At 46.4% G+C, this 12,047-nt stretch overlaps 1 protein-coding gene across 31 annotated transcripts in view; it reads right to left on the reverse strand.

Moving 5' to 3' along the window:
- CAMK2G (calcium/calmodulin dependent protein kinase II gamma) overlaps positions 1-12,047 on the reverse strand; it is a 61,570-nt gene that overhangs the window by 30,865 nt on the left and 18,658 nt on the right. For all 31 annotated transcript variants that reach the window (XM_021006050.2, XM_021006049.2, XM_021006046.2 and 28 more), the window contains exons 4-6: positions 5,373-5,427; positions 3,932-3,997; positions 110-182 (exon numbers count right to left, since the gene is read on the reverse strand). In XM_021006050.2, coding sequence (XP_020861709.1) covers positions 110-182; positions 3,932-3,997; positions 5,373-5,427 — 194 coding nt within the window. The remainder of the gene's footprint in view (positions 1-109; positions 183-3,931; positions 3,998-5,372; positions 5,428-12,047) is intronic.

The raw sequence follows: 12,047 nt of genomic DNA on the forward strand, positions 1-12,047 counted from the left end.
GTCAAAGGACTTCCTGCATCTCCTCTATGGTCCAAGCACTACCAGTGCTCGACACCAGATGGCGCCAAGATGCTACAAGGTGCAGCAAGAGTAGGCATGCAGTCAGTACCTTGAGGTCACGATGCACGATGTCATGCTGGTGAATGTGGTTGACGCTCTCTAGGATCTGATGAATACAGTGGCTGAGAAAGCAAATGGGAAAGAAAGAAGGAAGCAGGGTTAAACCACAGTCATTCCAAGCCCAAGAGTGGACAGCCCTCATCCAAAGCTCATGAACAGGTCCCCAGGGAACCTCCAAAATGACAGCAGCCGGCTTCCAAGGACCCACAAAAAGATCCTTGAATGCACTGGAGCCAAGACTGTTGGAGTTACTTCTGCCCTCCTCAAAACTTGTTTTTGGCTGCCCGGGAAGCCACCTGTGTGTGTGTGTGTGTGTGTGTGTGTGTGTGTGTGTGTGTGTGTGTGTGTGTGTGTGTGTGTGTGTAAGGTAGGAGGCAGTGTTGGGCTTAAGCCCTCCTCAACCCCACCCCTCTGCCCTAGCTCCCCAGTGTGCTTTGCAGTTTTACCATTCTGGTGTGTCTATCTGCTCTGTGGCAGTAAATATTTACTGAATGAATCAGCGGTTCTCCAAGTACAGTCCAGGACCAAGGAGTCCAGGAGATTAAAAAAACTATTTTCATAATAATATTAAGTTGTTCTCATTTCTAACATAGTACATATCAATAGCTACAATCCACATAAATAAAAGCTCTTTGGGAGGGGAGAGGTCTCCAATAATTTTGAGAATCACTGGCGTGAATGAATGAAAAAATACCTGAGCACCTACTAGAAACAAGGCATGGTGCCAGATGAGACAGGAAATGGTCCCTGCTTATAGACCAGCAAGGAAGATAAGATCACTGTTAATAAGAATTATCAACTAATAGTATTCGATTTTCTACTGGCAGTACTGAATGAAAGGCTCGGTAGGCAGGAAGATCTGGGCTCAAATTCAGCCTTAAGCATTTGAGTAGCTGTGGGATTCTGGGCAAATCACTTAATCACGCTGAGCTCAATTTCTGGAAAATGAGGGTAGGAAGAGCACCTACTTTACAGGGTTGCTATGAAGACTGATCGAGATATATGAAGTGCTATGTAAACCTTAATGTGCTACAGATGTGAACCATACAATGTACAGTGAGCTGTTAACACAAAATACCAGATGAGTTGTACAAACGGAGCCCAAGGGAGAGTCAAGGGAAGGAAAGGTCTAGGTCATGTTTTTGTTTAGAAAAAAACCAGCTCAGGCTCAAGTGACATTCAGTGACTCGGTTCCCTTCACCAGGCATGATAGGTCCTTGTCACCCCAATCTGCACTACCTACCCCAATCTGCACTACCTACATTTCAGACTTCAAGTGGTAGTTTGAAACATGGAATTTTAGACATCCCGTCCTACCCACCACACTACATGTCCCCACTGACTGCTTAGGGAGTGCCCAGAGAGCAGGGTGGGGTGTCCTGCCTGGGGAGGCAGGAAAAGCCCAGGACAGACTTTTTAGCACCTGGACTGGGACAGGGAGCCTCTCATGTTGGTATTTCCACCTAGGCAATCTTGACTTCCAACTTCTCCCATCCAAAACCTGTGTTGGGACTCCCACCAGAGGCAAGGGGCTCTGCAGATCCCTATAACACAGAGTACAGGCTGCAGGGCCAGACAAGGACGCTACTCCCCGCTCTCTCCACAAAAATGTATAATTAGAACAGAGCTGGGCCGGCAGAGAGCCTCCTGGCCAAAAATGGCAAAAGTGTGAAGTGTCCCAGCTGAGCCAGGCCAAGCCCACTGGCACCGTCATCCCCCTACACTCCCCTTCCTGCCTCAGCACTCCCCCCCTCCCCAGGCTCCCAGGGCTATCTCCCTCCTCCCTTTTTCTCTCACCCCCCCCCATTGGGTCCCAGGCCATCCCCACTGGCATTAGAATTTATCTTCCCACTTGAGAGCTTTCTTGAGGCTTAAGCATCTGAAACTGATAAACAATAGTGGCCTTAAGAAACTTTATCTCCTCCAGAAGTGACCAGAGTGATCTTGAGATCCAAATCAGCCACTGGCAGAAGGTATGCCCTCCCTCCTCCCAGGCCAGGCTGTAAGAACAACCCACTCCCACAAACTTGGAAGTGCCAGGATGGGGGCAGAGGGAGTTAAGAGTCCAGAGAAGGAGGCTGGACAAAGCTTATCTAGAAAACACCTGCATTGCACAGAGAGGCTCATCAAAAGATTCGGACACCAGGACATCAGAACTATCTCCAGGAATAAGAAAACTCCTTTTATGAAGAAGCCTCTGGGGTGGTGAGACCTCATTCCAGACAGCAAGATGTGGATATGGCAGCTGGCCACAGTGGTCAGAAGACATCAGGAGACCAGAAGTCTCAGAGATGCACTCTTCGGGCCAATTCATTCATTCAATACTCATTCAATGAAAGCATTTATTAAGTGCCTACCATGTGCCAGGAACTGTGCTAGGTACTAGGGATAAAAATGAGAGAGTCCCTGCCTTCAAAAGACTTGCAATCTATTGGGGAGGGGTGAGAAACTAGAGAAGATGTACACAATATATGTATGTATATTGTATATACCATATACTGTAATATATTATACAATGTATATGTTATATATGTATACCATAAATAAAAGATTTATATAAATAAATTTTCATCTTTATTAGACTGCAAGCTCCTTGTGGGCATCTATTTGTATCCTTGGCACTTAGTACAGCGCTGGCACATAGCATGAGCTTAATAGAGGCTTACTGACTGCTAATTCATTGACTAATTTTCTGGAGGGAGTGTGGGGAGCAATCAGGAAAGGCCTCATGTAGAAAGTGGCATTTGGGATACACTTTGAAGCTTGGGATTCTAAAGGTGGAAGTCAAGAGGAATGTGGGTGGTGGCACAGGAAGGGGATGGGCAGATGAGAGATAGGAAATGGAGTGATGTGTACAAGGAACAAGAAAGCCAGTGTGGCTGGCATGCAGAAGCAGTGAATGAAGAGGACTACGCAACAAGCCTAGAAAGGGAGCCTAGAGCCAGACTGGGAAGGGCTTTAAATACCAAAGGAGTCTGTATTTTTCTCAGAGGTAATAGGGAGCCATTGGAGATTCTTAAGCACAGTCTTAAGAATTCTGTCACAGTCAGACGTGAGCTTTAGGAATAGAATATTGATGTGGCAACCAGAGAAAGAATGGTTCCTTGAGGACATGGATCTTATCTTACTTATCTGTGTTCTATATCCTGCCTCCCACAGTGTCTGGGATATAGCAAGTGCTTAGTAACTCTCTGTTGAATAAATGAACAGATATAAGTAATATCAGAGTGGCTGCTGCAGGAGTGGACGTCCCACGGAGGACGGGCATTCGAAGGGGACATTTCTGGAGGAATTGGGCCAAAATCTGGCTAGGCAAGCTCAAAGTTAAGTTTACAATCCTGCCCCAGCCCAAGAAATTCAGGAGCAGTCCAGAACCGACGACCCCTTTCGTAAGAAAAAAACATTTCCAATCCTCCCCCCTCCCCCGCCGTTTGGTACAGACCTGAGATTTCATCAGTGTACCTACTGGTAGTGGCCAAGGCAGACCGGCGACTTCTTCATAACTTTTAAGTCTCAGAAAGTTATCTGGAGTACTTAGAGGCTGCTCATGATTACATAATATGTGTTTGAAGTAGGCAGGGCTTGAACTCAGCTCCTCCTGATCCTAAGGCTGGCTCTGTTTCCACTACACCAGCTGGCCTCCCCTCCTAACTTTATCACAGCTGACTCAGGGAGGCAAATCATCTGGACCACCAAGGTAGCTAAGAGCTACAATAGAATCTACTGAGATCAAAACCCAGAGAACCCAAGCCGCAGGCAGTTTACTAAATACTGCAGGAAAAACTCTGCACCTCTATTAACTGACGCTCACCTGGCATCGGCTTCACTGTAGTACTCTCTGGCTACAATGTCTTCAAACAGTTCCCCGCCGGTAACGCTGTAACCCAACAAGAGGGAGCAAGAGGGAGTTAGAGGAGCCAGAGGGCAAGATCCCCAAATCCCAGTCCCAGGACAGGCAAGGATGAATCCACTTGCACATACCTGCTTCCAGCAAAACCCAAACCACCCATGCAAGGTCACCTCTGCTCACCCTCTTCCTTTAAAGATGGCCCTGTTCCAGTCTCATAGAGTCTTGAGACTGAACTACCTAGCACTTAGCACAGTGCCTGGCACACAGTAGGTGCTTAATCACCTTGCTTATTGATCACCTTCATTTCAGTCACATTTCTATGACCTTCACATTGTTTAGGAGGACCAGAAGGAAATAAGACGGGCGCCCAGGAGAAAGCACCTGGCCTGTCCCCCAAAATAACACCTGTGGCTGGAGATAAATGAGCCCATTGGGAGAAACCCGATATTAAATGTGAGGAGTGACAAAATTCCACAGACACCTGGGCCTAGTGAAACAGTAGCTAAAAAACAGGAAAGCAAGCTTTCAGGAAAACTGAGAAGGCATTTCCAAGATGTACAACTGCAGTGTTGCAGCAGCAGAAGCCACATGGAGCCAAGTTACTAATAAAGGCCAATTTGCTTCCTCTAGCATTTTTTGGCAGGGGGTGACAGCCACAGATTTCATCTGTGTGGGGAACTCCTGTGTAGAAACTCCATCCACCAGTGCTGATCACTGATGCTGTCTACATCATTTTGAATCTTAGGGGTGCTGCTTGGGGGCACTGAGAGGTTAAACAGCTAGTGTTTATCAGAAGCAGGTCTTGAATTCGGGTCTTCCTTGCTAGCCCCAAAGCCTCCATCTCCTTCAGAGAACTAAAGGTGCAAAAGTCTCCGTTTCCTCTGTTTATCCTAGAGTCAAATCCCCTTCCCCCCTAAAAAACAGCAACAGGGGTGGGGAATGCCAAAAGAGGGCTATAAATGTATCTGTCCATCTATTTATTTCTGCTCAGATCTGTGACTGCATTGGTGTAGGGAACTCTCGGGAAGGAGACTCTCTCTACCAATGTAGGTCAACACCTTCTCTGCAACCTATAGTTTTGGAGAGTTGCCACTTAAAAAAATTCCATGATTTACCCAGGGTCACAAATTCAGTAAGTGCCTGACGCAGCATCTGAACCCAGGACTTCTTGACTCTGAGGTCAGCTCTCTCTATCCACAATGTTATGCTAGCCTCTTCTATTTCTTAGGCTGAAGAGGGGGAAATAAAGAAAAAGGCCTTCTGGGGAGACCACTATTTCCCATCATCCTCTGGAGTCCTGAATTCCAAGCCTTTTCTTAAGCTGGGGAAGTAGTAGAGTGGAGGGAACCGCCCAAATGCTTCTAATGCAACTACTGGCAGTGAGTGGCAAAGGGGCACTTACAGGTCAAAGACGAGGTAGTGGAACCCTTCTTCAGAAATACTGTCATGGAGACGCACTGCAAAAGAGGAGACAGTGAGAGAGGGGTTAGCAAGAAAGAAGACTCAGGAAGCCCTGCATCTTGTTGGTGGAGAGACTCTTGCCCTCTCTGCCCACTCCTTGCCCAGGTACTTGCTTCTCTCCAAGGAGCTCCACAACTGACAGGAGATAAGAAGAGCTCATTTCTCATCAGGGCTCACCCATGCTGGCCTCCAAGTCGGGCAACAGAAAGAAAGGATTGCAATCCACTACAATCAGACAGAACAAGGAGATATAGCCAAGAGATGCAAGAGAAACCAGGAAGTCCACTCCATATGGGAAGAGAGAAAGAAGAGGAGAGTTCTCTGGGAGAGATCTGGTGGGGAAGGGGAAAATCTGATGATGCAAAAAAGAAAGAAAGAAAAAAAGACATTTTTTTAAAAAGAGATGCAGAGTTAAAAAATGGTTCTCTTCTCCCTTCTTGCTTCCTGGGTATCTCTCATCCGTTCTCATAGCTCCACTGTTGAGGAGGACCCTCAAACCTACATCTCCAGTCCTGACCTCTTGGCTAAGCCCCAGTTCTGAATTTTTATCTGCCTGCTGAATGTTTCCCACCAGCACTTTGAATTCACGGGTTCAAAACTAAACTAACTAATCCATCTACAAGCATTTATTAAGCTACTACTATGTGCCAGGCACCAAGCTGGGGACACAAAATCTCTGCCCTCAGGGAGTTTACAGTCTAGCAAAACTAATCATATCCCCCCTGCCCCCATCTGCTCCTTTCCTCCAAACTGCCCTCCTTCTATTAGTGGCAATGCATTCTCCCACTAGCTGAAGCTTGAAACCTCAGTCATATCTTCAGTTTTCCCCTTTCTGCCTCCCACATCCAACCTTTGGTCAAGCCCAATCAGGTCTGCCTCCACGGTATCTCTCCTATCCCTTCCTTTCTTCCTTCCTTCCTTTTTTTAAATTTTCATTTTTTTCCCCTTCCTTCTTTTCTATACTTGTGCCTGGCTCACTTCACTTGCTCAGCCTGGGGATTATTACAACAAACGAATTTCTCTGCCTCTAGCCCTTCCCCTTCGTAATTCTCCCAAAAGGAAACTTCATAACACGTAAGTCTGAGTTATTTCTTTGTTCAAGAAATGTCAGCACAACCTCATCACTTACCAAGTCAAATACAATCTCCTTAGCCTGGCACTCAAGACCCTTCTCAATCTCACTCTAAAGGTACACTCGTCAGCCTTATCTCAAAGTCTACGCTCCAGTCAAACTGGTTTACTTACTATTCTGGAAGCTCAATCTGTCCTTTCTCTGCCTCCATGCATTTGTATATCCATCCCCCCAATCCTCAGAATGAGTTTCCTCCATTCTTCTGCCTGATGAAATAGTTCCTCTTCAAAGGCCCCTCTCTGGTGCCGCCACCATCTCCTCCAAGAAGTCTTCCCTGACTTCTCCTCCCTGGCCCCATTCTTTTGCTAGAAAGGATCCCTCCCTCCTTCATTCTTTCATGCTGTGATTTGATCTTGCCTATTCTCAAAGACACAAATACATAGTAAGAGAGAGCTAGTCCCACTGTAACTTGTCTCATGGAGATCAGTGTATACGTCTCATCCTCCTGATATTCTGCAAGCTCCTTGCAGAAAGAGACAATGTCATATTTTAATCTTTAGATTTCCAGAACCTAGCCCACTGCCCTTGTACATACCGTGGCTGCTGTTGGATATTAGTGGAGAAGCAGAGAGGGGAAATGTCATAGGGGATGGGTGAGGAAAGATGCTAAAAGCAATAAGTAGCTAAGAATTAGGCAAGAATGCCAAGAGAGTGAGCTTACAGAAGTAAAAAGCAAAATGGTGAATGGGATTAGAAGAAAGAATGGAGGCAGTAAAAGAAAGTGGGAAAGGGGAAGGAACAGCTAAGGGATAAGAATTATGGGAAGGTGGGTGAGGGGTTGGGAAAATCCAGAACACTCAGGGCAAAGGACACTTGTACCAGATGATCAGGCATTTGAAAACAGACCCAGGGCAGCCCTTCAGCAGCAGCAGATACCCAAGGCAATAAGGCAAGACGTCCAAAAAAGACAGACCACGAGTAAAGGTTAAGTAGACAAGGAGAGACTCCCTTCCCATGCCCTGCCCTCCCATGTCTTCTGGGCCAAGAACCAACCTAGTTTCTCTTGAGGTCTCCTCTCCAACCTTTTGCCCACAAAGCCACCTCTGGGTAGGCTGCCAAGCCCCGATCATCATTCTGATGGAAGCATCATCTAAGTAAGCCCTTGGCATTAAACTCCCTTGGCGGACCGTACTCTCCGCTCCTCCCATCTCAGACGAAAGGTAGGCAGGATGAATCCTTTCCTTTGGGCTACTTTCTTCCCTTGAACTCTCTCCATGGAGAAAAAGCAGGCTTTGCCCTGGGCCCCACAAGGTTTCCCCTCCCTGTCTTCTGGAATACAAAAGGTATTGCTCAACACCACCCAAACTCAACCAGGAAAGCTCATGGTCAGAGGTATAAAACCAGGAGGAGCAACTTCTATGAAGGCTGTTGGCCCAGGATTACCCAAGAGCCCAAATACGAACACTGTATATTTTTAGAAGAGATCTACTTTTCAAAGCACTTGCACATGTTTTATCAGGAGATCCTGATAACGACCCTGGAAGGGGAGGGAAGGGAAGTGGAAAGATGAAGCATCAGCCCCATTTGGCAAATGAGGAAAATGAGGCAAAACTGGTTCAAGGTCAAGCAGAACCAAGGCTTCAGTCTAGATCTCCTAACCCTTCATGTGGAGCCCGCTTGCCTTCCTAATTTGATCCAAGATTACAAATCATGCCAAAGGCTTAAAAAAAAAATCAACAAGCATTTATTAAATGCCTACAGTATACCGAAGGAACCACTGCTCATCCTCCTCGTTTTCTCTCTACCTCTTGGAGGGGGATGGATAGCAGGTACCATTTACCCTAAGGGACAGGCAATATCCTGCTCCTCAAAGATAGCCTGGGGTTCCTAAGCCTGCCCTGCCTTCAAAGGAACCCATTCTTAATTGAAAGCTAACCCTTTCAAGACCAGCAAAGAAAGAAAATGCCTTTACAGCCAGCTGGAAGGGGATGCATAAGCTTCATATTCCGCTTTCTTCATAACCTATAACAACAACAGTAGCGTCGATATAACACTTTAAGGTTTGAAAAGCGCTTTACAAATATCACCTTATTTCATACAACTCTGGGAGGTAGGTGCCATTATTATGCCCATTTTACAGATGACGGGAAGTGAGGTGGACACAGGTTAAATGACTTTCCCATGGTCACACAGCTACAAAGTATCTGAGGGCAGATTCAAACTCAGATCTTCCTGACTCTAGGTGGTCCAGCTGCACTACCTAGCTGCCTCATACAGTAATATAATAGCTAATAATAATAATATTAGCTAACATTTATAGGGTACCTCAAGGTTTATGAAGCATTTTACATGTATTATCTCGTTTGATTTTCACAGAAATTCTGGTAAAGTAGTTGCTATCATTATCCCCATTTTACAGATAAGGAAACTGAGACTGAAGACTGTTAAGTGTTTCCTCAGGGTCACACTAGCTAGTGGGTACGTGAAGAGGGGTTTGAATTCAGGTCTTCCTGACTCCAAGTCTCATACGCCTCTGTCACACAGATCCATCCTTTCTTCTAGCACTTTCAACCAGGAGGCACTACCCAGTCACTCCTCCAAACTCATGCCTTGTGCTAAGTGTGCCTGTGGCAGCTGCTCTCACTGCTTCCAAAAGGCCTTTCCCATTTAATTAAAAATTTGCTATTAAAAAGCATTAAAGTGTGTAATACAAATAATCCCCTGGAAATCATCTGTCCCAGAAGCTAATGACCAGCTTCGTTAGAACGGTGACTAACAGCGGCAGAATGGTGAGCTGACAGACCAGCAGGGACCCGCCGCTAACGGGCAGGCTCAGGGGATTACTGCAGAATTGGGCCTGCTCCTCCCCCACGCTTCAGGATCCCACTCACCCAGAGCCAAGAGCAGAGTCAGCCCAGGACCCCTCCCTCAGCTCTGCACACAGCACAGCCGGGCGAGCCTGGGAACACAGAAAAGACTGCAGAGAACCCAGGTGCTCCTCTCTGCGGCCTCCAGCCCTGCCAGGGTCAGAGAGCTCTGGTACTCTGGAGGGACGCAAGGGAAGAAGCTGGGCAAACCAAAAGGCTGCCCCTTAAAAGGCTGTCCCTAGGATCACAGACTCAGAGCTGGCAGGAACCTTAAACTCAGGCCCTCATTTTATAGATGAGGAAACCGAGGCCCAGAGAGTAGACGAGACTTGCCTATGGTTCTTTGGGTAGTCAATGCAGTTTGTATTTGAACCTTGGTACTGACTCCAAAGCCAATGCCTTTTTTGGTCCAGTGGATAGACTGCCAGGCCTGGAGACAGGAAGACCTGAGTTCACCCCTTTCCCATTAAAGAGACACAAGACTGACAGATCCAGTGCCTTTCAGGGGTAGGGACTAGAGGAACAGAAGAGACATCAGTTCAAATCTAGTCTCAGACACTTACTAGCTGTGTGACCTTGAGCAAGTCACTTAGCTTCTGCCTCAGCTTCCTCAGCTGTAAAATGGGGATAATTAGATACCTACCTCCCAAGACTGTTAAGGATCAAATGAGATCAGTGTAAAGTGCTTAACACAATGCCTGGCACATAGTAAGCACTATATAAATACTAACTTTTGTTACTAGCTATTAACATTAGCTGTGTGACCCTGGGCAAGTCACTTAACCCCTATTTGCCTCAATTTCCTCATCTATAAAATGGGGATAATAATAGCACCGACCTCCCAGGGTTGTTGTGAGGCTCAAAGAAATGATCACTATAAAGCACTTAGCACAGTGCCTGGCACATATCAGGTACTACATAAATCTTAACACATTATCAGATATTATTACTTTTCCTACTGCATCACAGCTGCAGAGATTTTTAACTTGAGGTCCATGAACTTTTAAAAAATATATATAACGATAAGCTGTACTTTAATATAATTGGTTCCTTCGTAATCCCACATTTTATGCACTTAAAAATATTATTCTGAGAAGGGGTCTGTGGGTTTCACCAGATAGCCCAAGGCACGTATGACACACAGCTAACGACCCTCATTGTTGTAGGGCAACATTCAAAATAGAAGAAAATCGAGACAAGGAAGATTAAGCACCTACTACGTTCTTGGAGAAGGAAATGGCAAATCACTCCAGTGTCTTTGCCAAGAAAACCCCAAATGGGGTCAGGAAGCATCGGACACTACCAAAATGACTGAATAACAACAAACGTGCCAGGCACCGTGCAGCAAGCAGAAAGAAGGTGAAGGTAAAAAGAGGTTGCCTCCCCCCTCTTATCATGTTTAAAGGAAGGATTTTGTTTAAAGTACAGCTGATTCTGGAAGCCGATTTAATTGACACTGCTTGACCTGCTCCATCCTTCCCCCTGTGCCCATGGCACCAGGCTTCCTCTCTAAGTCACAAGGAAGTCATCTTCCTCATTCCCCCAGAGGATGGCTCTATTCTGCTGTGGACAGTCCTAGCCACTACGATTCCAACATCTTAGGAGTGTTTATAGTATTTCAGCGATAAACATAACTATTTTTCCTTAAACTGTTAAAAAAAAAAAAAAGAAAACAGAAAAAATGCTCAGAGCCTGGCCAGATCCCCAAATGTCTCTCCTTGACGCTGCCAACATTATCCTCATGTTGCGTAGGCTTACGGACTGACAAAGCCCCAGCCCAAAGTGGGATGCTCCTGCTTACAGCTCTCATGAAATCACCCAACAGCACCCTACATTTCTGCTAACAAACCTTTGTCAAAACAGCCAGCCAAGATGGAGAACAAGGTGGGGGACTGCTGTGTGAAGAGATCCCCCCAATCCCTCCCAGCCACTGGTGGCCCTAGCACTTCTTGGCTGGGAGGGACAGGGGTTAGCCCACAGTGCCTTGGTGCTTCTGAGCAGGTGTGAGCCGAAGCCCCCCGAGACACTACTTCAGCCAGAGGTATCATCAAGGCATTTTTGCCTCCCTTTGCTGCATTTTTATTTCTTGCCACACTCATCTCGAGCCTAATGGGCCCCAGGGTAAAGACAGAGGGGGTAGAAATGACATTGAACTCCTGATGATTAAAGGAAGTCTCTTTCTTAGCTGTGGGAGGCAGCCTAGGATAGTAAAGAGAGGACTGGTTCTATGGTCAGTGGGATTTGAGTTTAAATCTTGCTCCTGAGTTTACCGCCTGTGTGACCTTGAGCAAAGTCACTTCACATTCCTTTGGCCTCAGTTTGCTGATCTGGAAAGTGAAGGCCTCAGAATTCGAGGCCGGGTCTAGATCTAAGATCCTATAATCTCGAGATGGAGGGGCCCCAGGGTGAGTCCATCAAGAGTATTTAGCATATGCCAGGCACTAAGCTAAGTGCTGGAGATACAAAAAAAAGTAAATAGAACGTCTCTCCCTTGGAGAATTTGGATTCTCATGAGGTATACAACGAGAGCAAAAAAATCCCCCAAAACCACAGTATAAGACAAATACAGGATAAATGGAAAGTAATCTTAAGAGGAATGGGGAGGGCAGAATCTAGAAGGGCCTCCTGCAGACAGCGGGATCTGGGTAATGGGAGACAGGGCAGAAGGGAAGACTGA

This window comes from Phascolarctos cinereus, unplaced genomic scaffold, assembly GCF_003287225.1.
Source record: "Phascolarctos cinereus isolate Bilbo 61053 unplaced genomic scaffold, phaCin_HiC Scaffold_3;HRSCAF=262, whole genome shotgun sequence".
In the NCBI taxonomy this organism is placed as follows: Eukaryota; Metazoa; Chordata; class Mammalia; order Diprotodontia; family Phascolarctidae; genus Phascolarctos; species Phascolarctos cinereus.